The sequence below is a fragment of the Silurus meridionalis genome, chromosome 2, assembly GCF_014805685.1.
Source record: "Silurus meridionalis isolate SWU-2019-XX chromosome 2, ASM1480568v1, whole genome shotgun sequence".
NCBI lineage: Eukaryota > Metazoa > Chordata > Actinopteri > Siluriformes > Siluridae > Silurus > Silurus meridionalis.
The window spans coordinates 28,323,632-28,337,944 of NC_060885.1; the positions used below are offsets into that span (position 1 = coordinate 28,323,632).

General features: G+C 42.2%; 1 protein-coding gene across 1 annotated transcript in view; it reads right to left on the bottom strand.

Annotated features, from left to right (window-relative positions):
- The window catches only part of syne2b (spectrin repeat containing, nuclear envelope 2b), a 107,908-nt gene that overhangs the window by 1,574 nt on the left and 92,021 nt on the right, over positions 1-14,313 (bottom strand). Inside the window, 17 exon segments of the mRNA XM_046872909.1 lie at positions 1-502; positions 583-623; positions 859-1,050; positions 1,123-1,251; positions 1,334-1,534; positions 1,617-1,825; positions 1,901-2,021; positions 3,312-3,406; positions 3,857-3,925; positions 4,255-4,540; positions 4,641-4,835; positions 5,074-5,211; positions 5,432-5,614; positions 5,718-5,868; positions 5,959-6,146; positions 6,322-6,484; positions 11,880-12,046. The exon segment at positions 1-502 is cut by the window's left edge and continues 1,574 nt beyond it. Of these exon segments, the coding sequence (XP_046728865.1) occupies positions 304-502; positions 583-623; positions 859-1,050; positions 1,123-1,251; positions 1,334-1,534; positions 1,617-1,825; positions 1,901-2,021; positions 3,312-3,406; positions 3,857-3,925; positions 4,255-4,540; positions 4,641-4,835; positions 5,074-5,211; positions 5,432-5,614; positions 5,718-5,868; positions 5,959-6,146; positions 6,322-6,484; positions 11,880-12,046 (2,727 nt within the window). The 3' untranslated portion in view covers positions 1-303.

A 14,313-nucleotide genomic window follows, 5' to 3' on the forward strand; every position in this document is an offset into this window, starting at 1 on the left:
CCAGCAGTTGTAAAGACAAAATACAACCCATACACAATCTAATATCGCTCATCAACACTTCACACTGTCAGTAGTGGTTTTTATACACACATTAAAACACAAAACTCCACTTGAGTTTTTTCTAATAAAAAATACACACAGCTGGAGCTCAGCACACACCCCAAGCCATTTTACAAGTATTGTATGTAAATATAAAATATTTAATTATGTAAAACTGATTTATAACTAGACAATGTGTAGTTTGCATTTTTTTTGTGTGTATTTTCACATTGACAGTCACAAAATTGTGTTTGGATTGGTTGCTTATGTGGGAGGAGGGCCATTGGTGTAACGCAGCATGGGGTAGAAGGAGCGGGCAAAGTTATTGGACAGGGCACAGCTGTAATCATACTCGGATGTGGGCACCAAGCAAGCCAGCACCAACAGCAGCAGGAAGAGCAGGTGTAGAGGAAATGCAGCTCGCAGAACCCGGTATAGAAACGGCCGGCCTGGAGAAACATCCCTGCAAAGAAAAAAGTGTGGTGTAAATAGGGCTTTTCTTTTTTTTAAATGATGTTTGAAATTCTAACTTTTATTACATACTTTGCCTGTACAGAAGGTCTTGTCTCCACAGCTCCCGAGTCCTGCAAGTAAGAGAGTAAAACTTGAGTACTGTGTGTAATCTAAGTATGGTTTGTTCAAGTGTGCTTACAAACTACCCCCCTCCTCCTTCTCTCTGGGTGGTGTTTAAACAAATATTTTAGGCCCTCAGTGATGCCGTTTGCTTAGACCCCCACCTAGGAGGAGGATGAGGGGGGGTAGTTTGTAAGCACATTTGAACATATACACTTCCACCCCACAAACAAGTCTTATACTTACCAATCTGGACTCAAGTATGTTGAGGTCATGGCTGATCTGTCTGAGAAGAAGGCGGAGCTTGTTGTTAATGACATGCACCTTCTCCTTGGCCTCCATGCTCTCTTCACCCTGCTCTGCATGAAGGATGTGGGAGGAAATCTGCTGCAGTGACTGCACCTCTTCCTCTCGGCCCAGGAGCGCACACTGGACTGCCTGCATGCACACAAATCAACTTTTGTCACAACAGCAGCACAGGGTCTTAAAAAAAGACGGATCCACACCCACCTTCAGTACATCTCTGTGCTCCTGCAGTACATGAGCATCCACGCTGAGGTCATGAATGTTCACCATGTAGCGCTGACTCTCGGCTCGAGCTAGCCACAGCAAGAGAGAGTGCAGAGTCTCGTGGAATTCCTGAGGGTTGAAGGGCAGAGGTCAGTACACTGCTGCTGTTGTTTTTTTGGCACCCGAAACATTAGTGAAGAGTTTCTCCAACCTGACACTGCAAGAGCTCAAGGTGCAGCTGGTTCTCCCAAGTGTCCAGAACACCACAGGCCTGCGTCCATTTCTGATTGGCGGCCTGAAGCTCTGACTTCAGTTCTTGCACCTGCGCCCCTTCTTCTAGCAAGAGTTGTTGCCCTGTCAGGTTCACCTCAATCATACGAGCCTTGTAGCTGCCCAATGTCCTTTGGCTTGCCTTGAAGGATACAGTACAATGTCATTATATCTTCTGCCCACATGTAGAGAAGACAATCAAACGATATGAACACTGATCGTACCTTGAGCTTGCAGATGCTGTTCTTCATGTCTTTAATGCTCGGGTGCTCGTTTCCTCTCTCTAACCTCTCCAGTTCAGGAAGCACAGAGTCCAGCCAGGTTGTGATTTCTCTGAGGTCAGAAGTCAACCTGTGGTGATCTTGCTGAATGCCCAGATCCTTGATGTTGTACTGGGGTCGAGCCTGGAGAAGCTCCCACCTCTCAATCACTCCTAACAGTAAAAGTGCATGTTATTTATATAAACAAAGAGGAACTTATCACCTGTGGAAGTGGCAGACCCACACACCTGTCTGTTTGTCTGCAGATGACAGTATGGTCAGGCCTTCGAATGACTCGTCATCGTTCAGTATGTGTTTGACTCGCTTCACGTTGTCTATGTTCTCTGTGCACTCAGACATCAGCTTAGCCTGCAAACACAAAAGACCTGAAGTACAACACCTGAGATACCTGCATGTTTCTCACTTTGTGAGGAGTGCATTCTGTACTAACTACTGATAAGACTGATCTGTGGTTTCGGCCCTCATGGTGGTACTGCATACTTTTGCAGTGGGTGTGTCTTCAACCCCATATTTTATACACAGGTTTGCGTTCATCTTTTTTCTTTAATAAAACCACGTGAGCGACTGCTGTTTCTGTCTAATGTACTCTCTATTAGGCAGTGGTGGACAAAGTGCACAAACCAAGTAGTTGAGTTGTAGTAGAGCTACACGCCAATAATACTCCAGTAAATGTGCTCCATTTTAACTTTCACGTCAGTAAAGTACAAAAGTATTGCCCTTCAAATGTACTTAAGTATCCAAAGTACTCTGATTTATTATGGCTATAATGTTCCTATTATAATAAATAAAAAGCACACATATATTAATAGGATGATATTAATGAGTCAAACACTCAACACTATCTAATACAATTATCATGAGCCCAAAACCTTTTCAACTACGTAAAGAAAAACACAAATAACTGAAAATGAATATGTTCTGCTTGCTGCTGAATTGTATGTCTGTGTTAAGTAGATACCACCAAGTGCCAATCAAAACAAGTTCAAAACGCGCTCTAGCCTGATTGGTGGCTTGCTGTGTGATTGACCAGTTACGTTTTTATCCACACACAAATAACAAAATGTAGTTGAGTAAAAGTAAAAGTCTCCCCAACTGGAAATACGGCAGTAAAGTACAGATACATTATGTTGAAACTTTCAAAAGTGTGGGCTCACGTAACTAAGTGAGACCAGTAGCAGATGCAATATACTGTATGGAGTAGTGTAATAGAGAACAAAGGAGGCAACACTAGTAATATAATGAAACATTTACAAACAAAATACGCTTCTACCGCCGTCATCTCCCGTCTCCAACTGCAACTCTCCTGCCTCAGGCGATGGTAACATTTATTATAAAATAATTTTGCGAACTATTTTTTATCGAGTACACATTTTAAAAACTTTTAGTTGATTAGTCAGTTGTCGGCGAGTATGATCTAACCTAGCTATCTGCATCAGAAAACCCAATATCGGTTCACCTCTATTTCAATTATTTTATGCTGAGGAAATCTCTCTCTCTCGCTAAAATAACTTTTTGCACTAAATTATAGAAAGTAGAATTGATAACAGGATCTTTAAGTGGTATCGGTACCGGTTTTGATGTAATGTAAACGATACCCATCCCTACTCTCTATACAGACTAATGTTTGTGTATACGTACATATCCCTCAGGATGGTAAGCACCACTGATGTGTGTAGGGCTGGAGGTCAGGCTGTGGAACATGCGTTTCCTGTCCTGCCAGCTGGGCTCCGTCACTGAGAAGGGCAAGAGACATTATTAATTCACACTGTATTCAAATTATTAAGTGAAATAAACTGCACTGCAGAAACACAGGTGAAGAAGAGAATGAAAATGTTCAGTGTTGTCAATCAGCCAAGAGGTGTTGTGGTTCCTTATTCTAATTACAAATTAAAGCTAATAATTAGCATGCAAAGATTGTATGATGTAGAGTTACATTGTGTTAGGAAAATGATAAAATAACTTTTAATGCAGTTTGTTGCTAAATTTGGTCAATAAATTTCTTACTCGTTCTCCACATCAGCCTTGTTACTCCAGTCTGAGAAGCAAACATACCTTGGCAGATTTTCTAACAAAGAACTTTTGGGGGGACTTAAACACTGATACACTGAGAGGGGGCAGGTTATAATCCATGCTCAACACTCAGGGGTACAGGGGTGTATAGCATGCAGCAGGCTTCAGCCTACCAGCTGCAGCATTCAGAGCTCGATCTGTAGCTTTAATAAAGGACTCAGAGCTCTCAGTGACCTGGACATCTGTAACAGAGGAGCGGCACACACACGGTCCAGTCACAAAGCCCTCTAAAAATATTCACGCTGTGGAACAGCCAATGCTACAGAAGATAACCAGGATGTCTGCGGTTTTATAATTAAACATACTACTGCAAACAGCAGATGAATTGATGACAACTGATGGAGGCTTTTTTAAATACACCTTTTGTTGAGTATTTTGAACAATTCAAAAATATATTCAAATAAACAATTTCAAACAATTATAAAACAGGTGGAAGTTATTTTTTCACATCTTATAATTTCGAGGAGGATGTGGGTTTAATTATATGTACTTATTTTATCTGGGAATTTACCTGAGAGGGCGCTGTAATACGTAGCCTCATCTTCGTCCTCGGGCGATGAAGATCCGCCCACGTCCACTGTGTGGTCCCACTCGAGCGGTATGGAGTCTACACTGGCCGGTGACTCTCGGCCCGATGGCTCGAATGGGTGAGGGAGGAGGAAACACGCTGAGGGCTGGGCAGATAACGGTGTCACAGCCTCCTCTGTGTCAACGTCCCTGTCCCACACGCCGCTCAGCTCTAACGAGTCCTCTATATCCTGCTCTCTATCTGAAAAATCGTGCTCGTCTTCCCTGACCTGAAGGAGAAGTACTGACTGTTAAAACACACTTTTTCCCTGAACAATAGAGCTTGACTGTGTGTTTGTGTGTGAGAAAGAGAGAGAGAGAGAGACGGACCGGATGGGTGCTGACGAGGCGATGATGAAAGCGTGCGACTCTGCTGAACACCTCCTGACAGTAAGAGTGCATCTCCTCCAGCTCATCCTCGATTAGCACGGCATCCAGCGGGCAGCTCTTCTGTATCAGTTTCTCTCCAAACACAATCAGAGAATCGATCTTATTTGTGTTCAGCATGATCTCCTGCTGGAACGCCTACATGGCACACACACATCACAACAAATGCCTTCCATAAAAATACAAGATTTTTTTATCTATTTCAAAAAATTTCAATTCTATTTTCAATTCTCCAATAAAACACACAAAAGCCTTTTCCATGGTATTAAATGGTTCTGATCAGAACAGTTTACATTCAGCATAAGAACCTTCTGTGTTCAACGTTTATTTAACAAGACGTGTGCAGGTTAAGTGTAAAGGCGAGTCGAGCACTGACTTTGAGTTGTCTCATCTTGTCGTGGATGTCACTTTCAGAGAAGTGCTCGACGTTGGTGAGCTGCAGGTCCATCTCGGTGAGCCACACCAGAACCGCGTCCCTTGTTCCCTCAAACTCCTCCCTCTGAGCAGTGAAGTGCTGCAGAGAGTAGTACAAAACAGATTCTGTCAGCACTTGGGTTTTTCTGATTAGGCATAAAACATAAAAAAAAAAAACCAAAAGTTTAAAAGACGAAAGCTTTTACGCTATAAAAATAAACTTTTCACACAGAGCTGTAATCTGTTATATGAAACGCATGGCAAGATAATGAATGTTTAACATCAATGACTATCAACATGAGACCGTGTAAATCCTGTACCTTGAGTCTGCGGATGATGGCGCTGACTCTCCTGTGCAGCTCGTCCCAGCGCTGGTTCCCCTCGTTCACCATCGTCTTCAGTTTGCAGGCCGTGTCTGTGCGGTTCTCTCGGGCCAGGCGGCGGTACTGCTTATTCACCAGCTCCAGCTGTGTCAGACGCTCGTGGACCTGCCTCTGGAATGCCTGTGTGTGAGAGTGAGACAAGATTTGTAAATTACTAACCTGCACTTTTAAACAGTGCTAATGTGTGAAATGGGCCATTTTTTTTAGAACATCAAGATCTCACCTCAAACTTTTTAAGCTCCTCCTTAGCGCATGTGTAGAGGACGTCGGTGCTGGCCGGGTTCGCCGCAGTACGCTCTGCCATGCTCAGCCAGTCCTCGAAATGCGAGTAATCATCTAGAAACTTACACCAGAGGCGCCACGTCTCCTCGATCCTTCAGGGGGCGACACAGCTGATTAGCCCTAGTAACTTAGCAAAATAGTAAAATAACTGGTGTGTGTGTGTGTGTGTGCATCTCAGTCACCTCATTCTCCTCTCCATGGATAAAGCGCAGATGTTTCTCCAACGACGGTCCAGGCTGTGTGTGGTCTGCTGGATGGAGTCGTTCTCAATATCACCGCTACAGGCATCAGCGTCGTGCAGCAACATGTCGCACAGCGTAAGCACAGATGCCACGCCCTCCGTGTGCTGCTCAATGTCCTTCTGCAGCTCCTGGACAAAAAAATTTAATAAATCGGGAAGACGATGGACATTCCTGCATCATAGTTTTTGTCACTCTGGGTTTTAGTTTTGGACGAGACGTTTTATTTCAAGTTACAATGCATCAGTCTGATCAGGAAATCAGGATGAGGAGTGTGTGTGTGTGTGTGTGTGTGTGTGTATATACCTGTTGTTCGGTGAGTTTGCACTGGATTTCATCGCCGTGGCACACACCGAACACGATGGGTTTGGTGAGCTCCCCCTCTATACGTGAGAGCCACGTGCGCAGGTTGCTCATGTTCTTGTCCAGCTGCTGCACCATCACCAGAGTCTCCTTCAGCTTCCTCACCCTGTACATATCAATCAAATCATCAAATCCTCAGTTACATCATCATTTCTAGCTTCATTATCAAACTAATCTCACATCTGGCATCTGATTCTTACAAGATAAATATAATTTGTTTAAATCAGTTACACAAGAATTGTTTTGAAAATACTGTTTTATACTAATGAGTTCATATAACACTTTATGACACCAGGGAAAAGGGTCAGAAGTTGCTTTATAAAAGTTAGTGTTAGAATGTATCCTGTGGTAGTTTACGCTGCAGAAGCTGAACTGCATTTGTGAAAAACTGGCTGAATTCAGTTTGCCTTGCAAGAACATTCATATTCAACTAAAACCAGAACTATACCACTTAATCCCCTAAAACTGCAGCACTGTAAATATAACAAATGATCCTAAAACCAAAAATCATTCCAGTCAATTCAACATTTTATTGTTATGCAGTGCATCCGTAAAGTGCTGCGAAATGTTTTTTCCCCACATTTTGTTATGTTACAGTCGTATTCGAATATGGATTCAATTTAATATTTTCTTCGCAATTCAACAATCAGTACCCCATAATGACAACGTGAAAGAAGTGTGTTTGAAATGTCATGTGCCTTTTACTGAGGAGTGGCTTCCATCTGCCCACTCTACCATACAGGTCTGACTGGTGGAGTGCTGCAGAGATGGTTGTTGTTCTGGAGGATTCTCCTCTCCCCACAGAGAAACACTGGAGCTCTTTCAAAGTGACCATCAGGTTCTTGGTCACATCCCTGACTAAAACCCTTCTCTCCCGATCGCTCGGTTTGGCCGGGTGGCCCACTCCAGGAAGAGTCCTGGTGGTTCCAAACTTCTTCCATTTACAGATGATGGATGCCGCTGTTCTCATTGGGACCTTCAATGCTGCAGAATTTTTTCCGTTCCCTTCCCCAGATCTGTGCCTCGATAGAATCCTGTCTTGGAGGTCTACAGATAATTCCTTGGACTTCATGGCTTGGTTTGTGCTCCGACATGCACTGTTAACTGTGGGACATCATATAAACATTTGTGTGCCTTTCCAAATCATGTCCAATCAACTAAATTTTTTAAAGGTGGGCATTAATCAAGTTGTAGAAACATCTCAAGGATGATCAGTGGAAACAGGATGCACCTGAGCTCAATTTTGAATGTCATGGCAAAGGATGTGAATACACAGAAGAATGCAGTGTAGTCTGGATTAACACCTGTTAACACAAATCAGGACACAAGCACTAACTGTGTGTGTGTGTTTTGAGATATCATGCTGGAGCTCCTGAATCTCTACCCAGATAGTTTAGGAACCAGTCTTTAATGAGTTGAAGTGGTAAGAAATTAAGTTGCAACACCACCACAACAGCCTCTCGGTGTTTACATCAGGAGTCCATTCATCCTCAAATCCGCACGGTGCCTGAACATTGGTCGTGACCTGTTTTCAGAAAACGGCTTGACGCAGTGGACGTTCCATCGAAACAGTCATGTGACCAGGAACCAAAACAAATCCTTAGAAATACTGGATTACGTGGCAGTGGACGTGCTGCATCCATTTACTCCGATGCAGTGTTTGGTGTTGTGTGTGCACGATGCTGCAGGAAATCTCTCGACACTTTAATCTTAAAGATTATATATTAGATGAGCACACGGAATGAGTACACAATGCTGTGCATGCAATTAAAATACCCATACCATCCTCTGTGTATGTGTGTATTTGCCTCATGCATGCATGCTAGTGTATCATCATGCACTGGTGTTAGCATTAGCCTGCCTGTTGAGTATATATGTGTGGCTGCTGCTAAAAACACAACCCATCCCCCCAACAGCACCCCACTGACTCTGCATTTATAAATGTGTCGGTCGTGATAACGAGCAGGTGGTACGTACTCACAGACCGGTGAAGCTACTTCCAGGTTCTCTCTTGTGAGTGTTAGCATTTTCTGATCTGCTGCTGCAGATGGTCTGTCACTTTCTGCACCTCCCTCCCCTTCCCTCCCCTTCTCTCTACCCGTACAGTGTGGTCAAGAATGCGTAAGGAGGTATGAAACATACGTCATCTTTTTAGAGCATGCACAGATCCCCCCACACACACACACACGCAGCTCTGCATAGATTAAGCCTCTATAAAGGATGAATATGCGTGCGCACAATATTACATTTCAACACACTGAGGTGTTTAACTAACACAATCATTTTTCTTTTTCAGTACAATTTTTATTTTATTGACACCATTCTAAATGTCCTGCATCTGCACATCTAAAAATACACTACCCTTCCTGTTAATAAAATTATGTGCTTTTTGAACACCCCATTCAACATTTAGTCCCCATTTGCTGTTGGAAAGATGTTCCACTAGATTTTGTAGTGTGGAGATTTGTGCTCATTTAGTCACAAGCGTGTTAGTAAAGTCAGATACTGATGTAGGTGAGATGAGAAGGTCTGGGGTGCAGTCAATGTTCACATTCCTCCCTAAGCTTTTTTCTTTTTCCTTTTTTTTTTTTACAGGGATGAGGTCAGAGCTTTATATTTGGCCACACAAGATTTTCCACTCTAACCCATGTAAAGCAGATCTTCATGGAGCTGACTGGGTCTCCTAGTTTAAGTTATTGGGGAAATTTAATGCTTCTTCTTCTTCTTTCGGCTGCTCCCATTAGGGGTCGCCACAGCGGATCATCCATCTCCATACCCCCAGTCCTGTACATCTGCCTCTTTCACCCCAACCACCTGCATGTCTTCCCTCACCACATCCATAAACCTACTCCTTGACATTCCTCTTTTCCTCCCTTCTGGTGGCTCCATCTCAGTGGTAGCTCAGTGGTTAAGGTGCTGGGTTACTGATTGGAAGTTTGAGGGTTCAAGCCCTGGTATCGCCAAGCTCCCACTCTTGGGCCCCTGAGCAAGGCCCTTAACCCTCTGTGCTCCAAGTGCGCCGTATCATGGCCGACCCTGCGCTTTGACCCCAGTTTCCAAGCAAGCTGGGATATGAGAAGAACAAAAATTCACCTTGATGTAATGTATGTGACAAAGTCTATTCTATTCTATTCTATTCCTACCGATATACCCCATGTCCCTCCTCTGCACATGTCCAAACCATCTCAATCTTGCCTCCCTTACCTAGTCTCCAAAACGTCTTACATGCACTGTCCCTCTGATAAACTCATTACTAATCCTGTTCATCGTCGTCACTCCCAATGAACATCTCAACATCTTCAGCTCTTCTACCTCCTGTCTTTTACTCAGTGCCACTGTCTCTAAACCATACATGCTACTGCATCCAAACATATTCTATATAATTGTGTACCTCCAGCTTTATTCAGTTCCAACAGTTCAGTGAAGAACTATATGGCTGGAAAAGTCAAGTGTCCCAATACTTTTGTAAACACAGTGTATGTGTGTATGTAAACACACAGACTTTGTTCTAAATAATTAATCTTGCCCTAACATGGCAGTAGCAGAGCTCAGGGGTCACATGATTATCTAATAAAATAAAATAGGTCTTAAAAGGTTAATGAAGAATTGCTTGATAGTGTGTGTGTGGTTGTGTGTGTGTGTGTGAGAGAGAGAGAGAGAGAGAGAGAGTGTGTGTGTGTGTGTGTGTGTGTGTGTGTGTGTGTGTCTGTCAGTGGGCAGCAGATGTCCTTAACACTACATCTGCCTTCAATGCAATAATAATGTATAAAATGATCTAGACAGCCTGGGGTCCAGTCCACAATGGGTGCTCCGTCTCAGCCAATAGGAAGATGGTTTGAAAACAGGACAGTGAGTCTGATTGGCTCAGAGACACAATGGTGCCAGACAGAGGACTTGCGGGACAGCGGGTGGACACAAAGGCCTGAGGCAGCTGCCTGCCATGAGTGTGTGCCATGTCACTGTGATTTGGGGTGACAAAAAAAGTCAACAGGTCTGAGTCATGTCCTCTACTCCAAACACACACATGGAACAATTCGCTGCTCAGATATTTCCAATCTGTTTATACAACCATGTGCAACGATGTAGAAACAAGTCCAGCTGCACCAAATCTGCGACGTAAAGAGACTTGAAAATAAACTTTTAATAAATCAAATGATGATGGGAAGTGATAATCGTTGACCTGTAGTATGAGAGAGGCTTGGCATCAGGTCACACGTCACCCAAAACCACTGATCCGCAAAGCTACTTTTAGCTTCTCTCAGTGCAGACTGTGTCCAACTAAAACTACAAACATGACCAGATTTGTTTGTGGGTTACAGGATCAGCAGGTCACACGTTCAGTTCACCGTCTGTAATGTGATTTCAGACTAGACACAGTTCCTCCAGCTGATCGGCTTACAGTAAAGTCTTTTCTTCTCCAGAAAACAAGTGTCACGCTCTCAACTGGGAGCAACTATTATAATACTCAAATACTCCCCTGACACACTGCAAGTTTTCGCTATATACATTTAAGACATAATAATTTGTCAATAGTTTATGTTAATATTTACTGTCATAGAAACTGAACCAGATTTTTACTCTTCTTACACTGGTAACATTTAGTAGTATGAAGATTGGTCTGGTATCCATCTTGACAAATATATTTTCAGGCTTAGTGAAATCTCAATTATATAGAGATTGGACTAAATTGTTACTAAATCATCACTTTGTATGTTGGTGTGTGTTGCGCAAGTAGTGTACACTGGCTGCACAGGATGTACAGTGTACTGAGGTAACAATTTAGTCCAATCTCTATATAATTGAGATTTGTCCACAATAAAGCATGGATCATGCTTTATGTCCCTATATAATCCTATATAACTTTAAAGACATCATTGTATAATTACAGCTGTATACAATGATTTAATAATGCTTTTGGGTATTCTGTAATCATTTCTGGTTTTAAACAATCAAAACTTAGATGACTGATGATCTTTGGCAGACATTTTCCGTCTTGTTATTACACAAACTAAATTCTCCAACAGATTTAAGTCGTACTGACAAACTGACAAGAGCCAACCCTGGGAGCACGAGGGTTATAAATAAACAGGGTGAAGAAAGAAAGATGTGTGAGAGATAAGTGGAGAGGATAAGTGAAGGGTCTATTGAGAGAAACTTTTACACAGAGCCAAGATACTAAAAAACTGGAACAAAGGTGAAGCTGATGAGACATTTCAGATCAGCCTCTCAATTTTTAAAGCTATTTTTTTTCTTCTTTTCAGTTTTAAGTCTGTGCTAAAGGGAAGGTTTTGGGCCATCAACACAGCATCCTAGAAATGCTCTGGATTCTGTATAGCAGTAATGATTGTGGTGACTTGGTGACTATAGTGAATAGGTGAATGTGTCTACTCACAATCCATGTGCTAAATAACAACCTTTTCTCCAAATAAGACAAAAACATCACTAACAACATCACCCAACTGTGTGTGTGGGAGAGAGATAGGCTGATAAAGGTTTATCACCTGGCCTCTATGTGGTTAAACAGGTGCTGCCAGCGTTCGTTGATGCCTTTGATTTTGTCGTTGATCTCGCTCTCCTTGGTCTTGTTGCTGGCTGTGATGAGCTGCTCTCCAAGCTGCTTCAGGTGAGTCTTGTTCTCACTGAACAGGTTGATTTCCTCCATGCAGTCCTACACAGGCAGGGCAGAAAAAGACACAAATTCATCATCAGTTCACTATGAAGTTTTGGTTTTGTTTGTTTTTGTTTTGTTTCAAACACTGATTTGAAGTCAGAACCATGGATCAGTTCAAAAATAGCACAGCTGCATACTTTAGTGATGCTGTGTTATGAAGTCAGACTTGTAATAAATGAGTACAATTCTATATTGAATTTCTCAGAGGAAAAACAACCAATTACTCCATTTTTAGTCTAGATCAAGTCAGTGTTTTTTTTTTTCCTTTTCTCTCTCTCTCTTTTTTTTCTTTTGCGTTCTTCTCATCTAACAGAGGTGGCAAAAGTACACACATCCTTTACTTAAGTATAAGTACAGATACTCATGTTTTAAAATACTCGGGTAAAAGTTGAAGTACTGATTAAACTTTTTTACTTAAGTGAAAGTAAAGAAGTTTTGGCTCAGACATGTACTTAAGTAAAAAGTAGTTATTACTGCTACCTGTTTTCTGTTTTAGCTGTTAACTGGACCTCACATCATAGATAGATAGATAGATAGATAGATAGATAGATAGATAGATAGATAGATAGATAGATAGATAGATAGATAGATAGATAGATAGATAGATAGATAGATAGATAGATAGATAGATGGATGGATGGATGGATGGATGGATGGATGGATGGATGAATAGATAGATCGATGGATAGATGGATGGATGTGATAGCCTAGTGGGTTAATGTCAGGTTTCCCACGAGGATGAGTTTGAGAGTTTGATTCCTGGTTGCTGTGTTGGTAAATAAAACTTCTGGACCTTGTCCAATCTGAAAACATATTAATTCTGTCCTTTCTGTGTTGGATTAATTTCTTGATTTCCTGGTCTTTAATGAAAGATAACTCCACTAAAAAAAAAAGGCACTTGAGTGGTAGCTCAGTGGGTTAAGGCTTGTGCCTGAACATGGTCCTTAATATAGTCCACGCTGGTGATAAGGTTTCAAAGCCAGTCCTACATGCCTTCTTTCTTACTGTGCTGGCATAAAACAAAGTATGAACCCTCCAAAAAGCACACATGCTTTTCAGCAGTGGTCGCTCAGTGGTTTAAGGCTTGTGCCTCATCTAAACATGCTCCCCAGCCTGATCTCTTCCATGGTTCAGTGGGTTAAGGTTGGTACCTCGCTGATGGTGAGGAGCAGGGTTTGAATCCTGCTTTCTGCCTGCTAGTTGTGATGCAGGTTATGTTCCTGCTTCCTAAATCTTTCTTTAGCTTTATATTCTTGTGTTGATGGTTTAAAGGTAGATAGACCTGCTCTAAACAACCTTCTGGCCTGTCGTCCCTGATGGTTCAGTGGGTTAAATCAGGTTTCTTGCTTTTGGTGGGGTTCAGGGTTCGAATCCTGCTTTCTGTCTGCCAGTCACGATCAGGATTCACTTCCTACATTTTTCTTTAGTGATATATTTTTATTTTTAATGGGTTGAAAAGAAAGATAGACCTGCTCTAAATAAGCTTCCTAGCCTGTCCTCACCAATGGTTCAATAGGTTAAGGTTGATATCGCTGGTGGTGGGGATCATGGTTCGAATCCTGCTTTCTTCCTGTTATTTACAATGTGGGTTCAACTTGTGCTACTTACATCTGTATTCGCTTCCTACATCTTTCTTTACTGTTAAATTCTTGTGTTGATGGTTTGAAAAGAATGATAGACCTGCTCTAATCAAGCTTCCCATCCTGTTTTTTTCTGATGGCTTAGTGGGTTAAGGCTGGTACTTTGCTAATGTTGGTGGTCAGGGTTCAAACCTGGCTTTCTGTCTGCTAGTCATGAGGTAGGTTGAATTCCTGACTCCTACATCTTCATATTCTTGTTTTGATGGGTTAAAAAGAAAGATAGACCTGCTCTAAACAAGCTTCCCAGCTTGTCCTTCCTGATGGTTCAGTGGGTTAATGCTGGTGCCTTGCTAATGGTGTGAATCAGGGTTCGAATCCTGCTTTGTTCCTGCTAGTCACGTCATAGGTTTGCTTCCTACGTCTGTCTTTAGCATTATATTCTTGTGTTGATGGTTTGAAAGAAAAGATAGACCTGCTCTAAACAATCGTTGCAGCCAGTCCTTCCCGATGGTTCAGTGGGTTAAGACTGGTATTTTGCTGTTGATGGGGTTCAGGGTTCGAATCCTGCTTTCTGTGTTTCTGTCTGGTCTAAATTTCTTGCTTTGAAGCATGAAACAAAGGATAAACCCCCAAAAAAAAGATAGTGTGTTGTGGGACTTGATGGCTTTGTGATAAAAGCCTTGC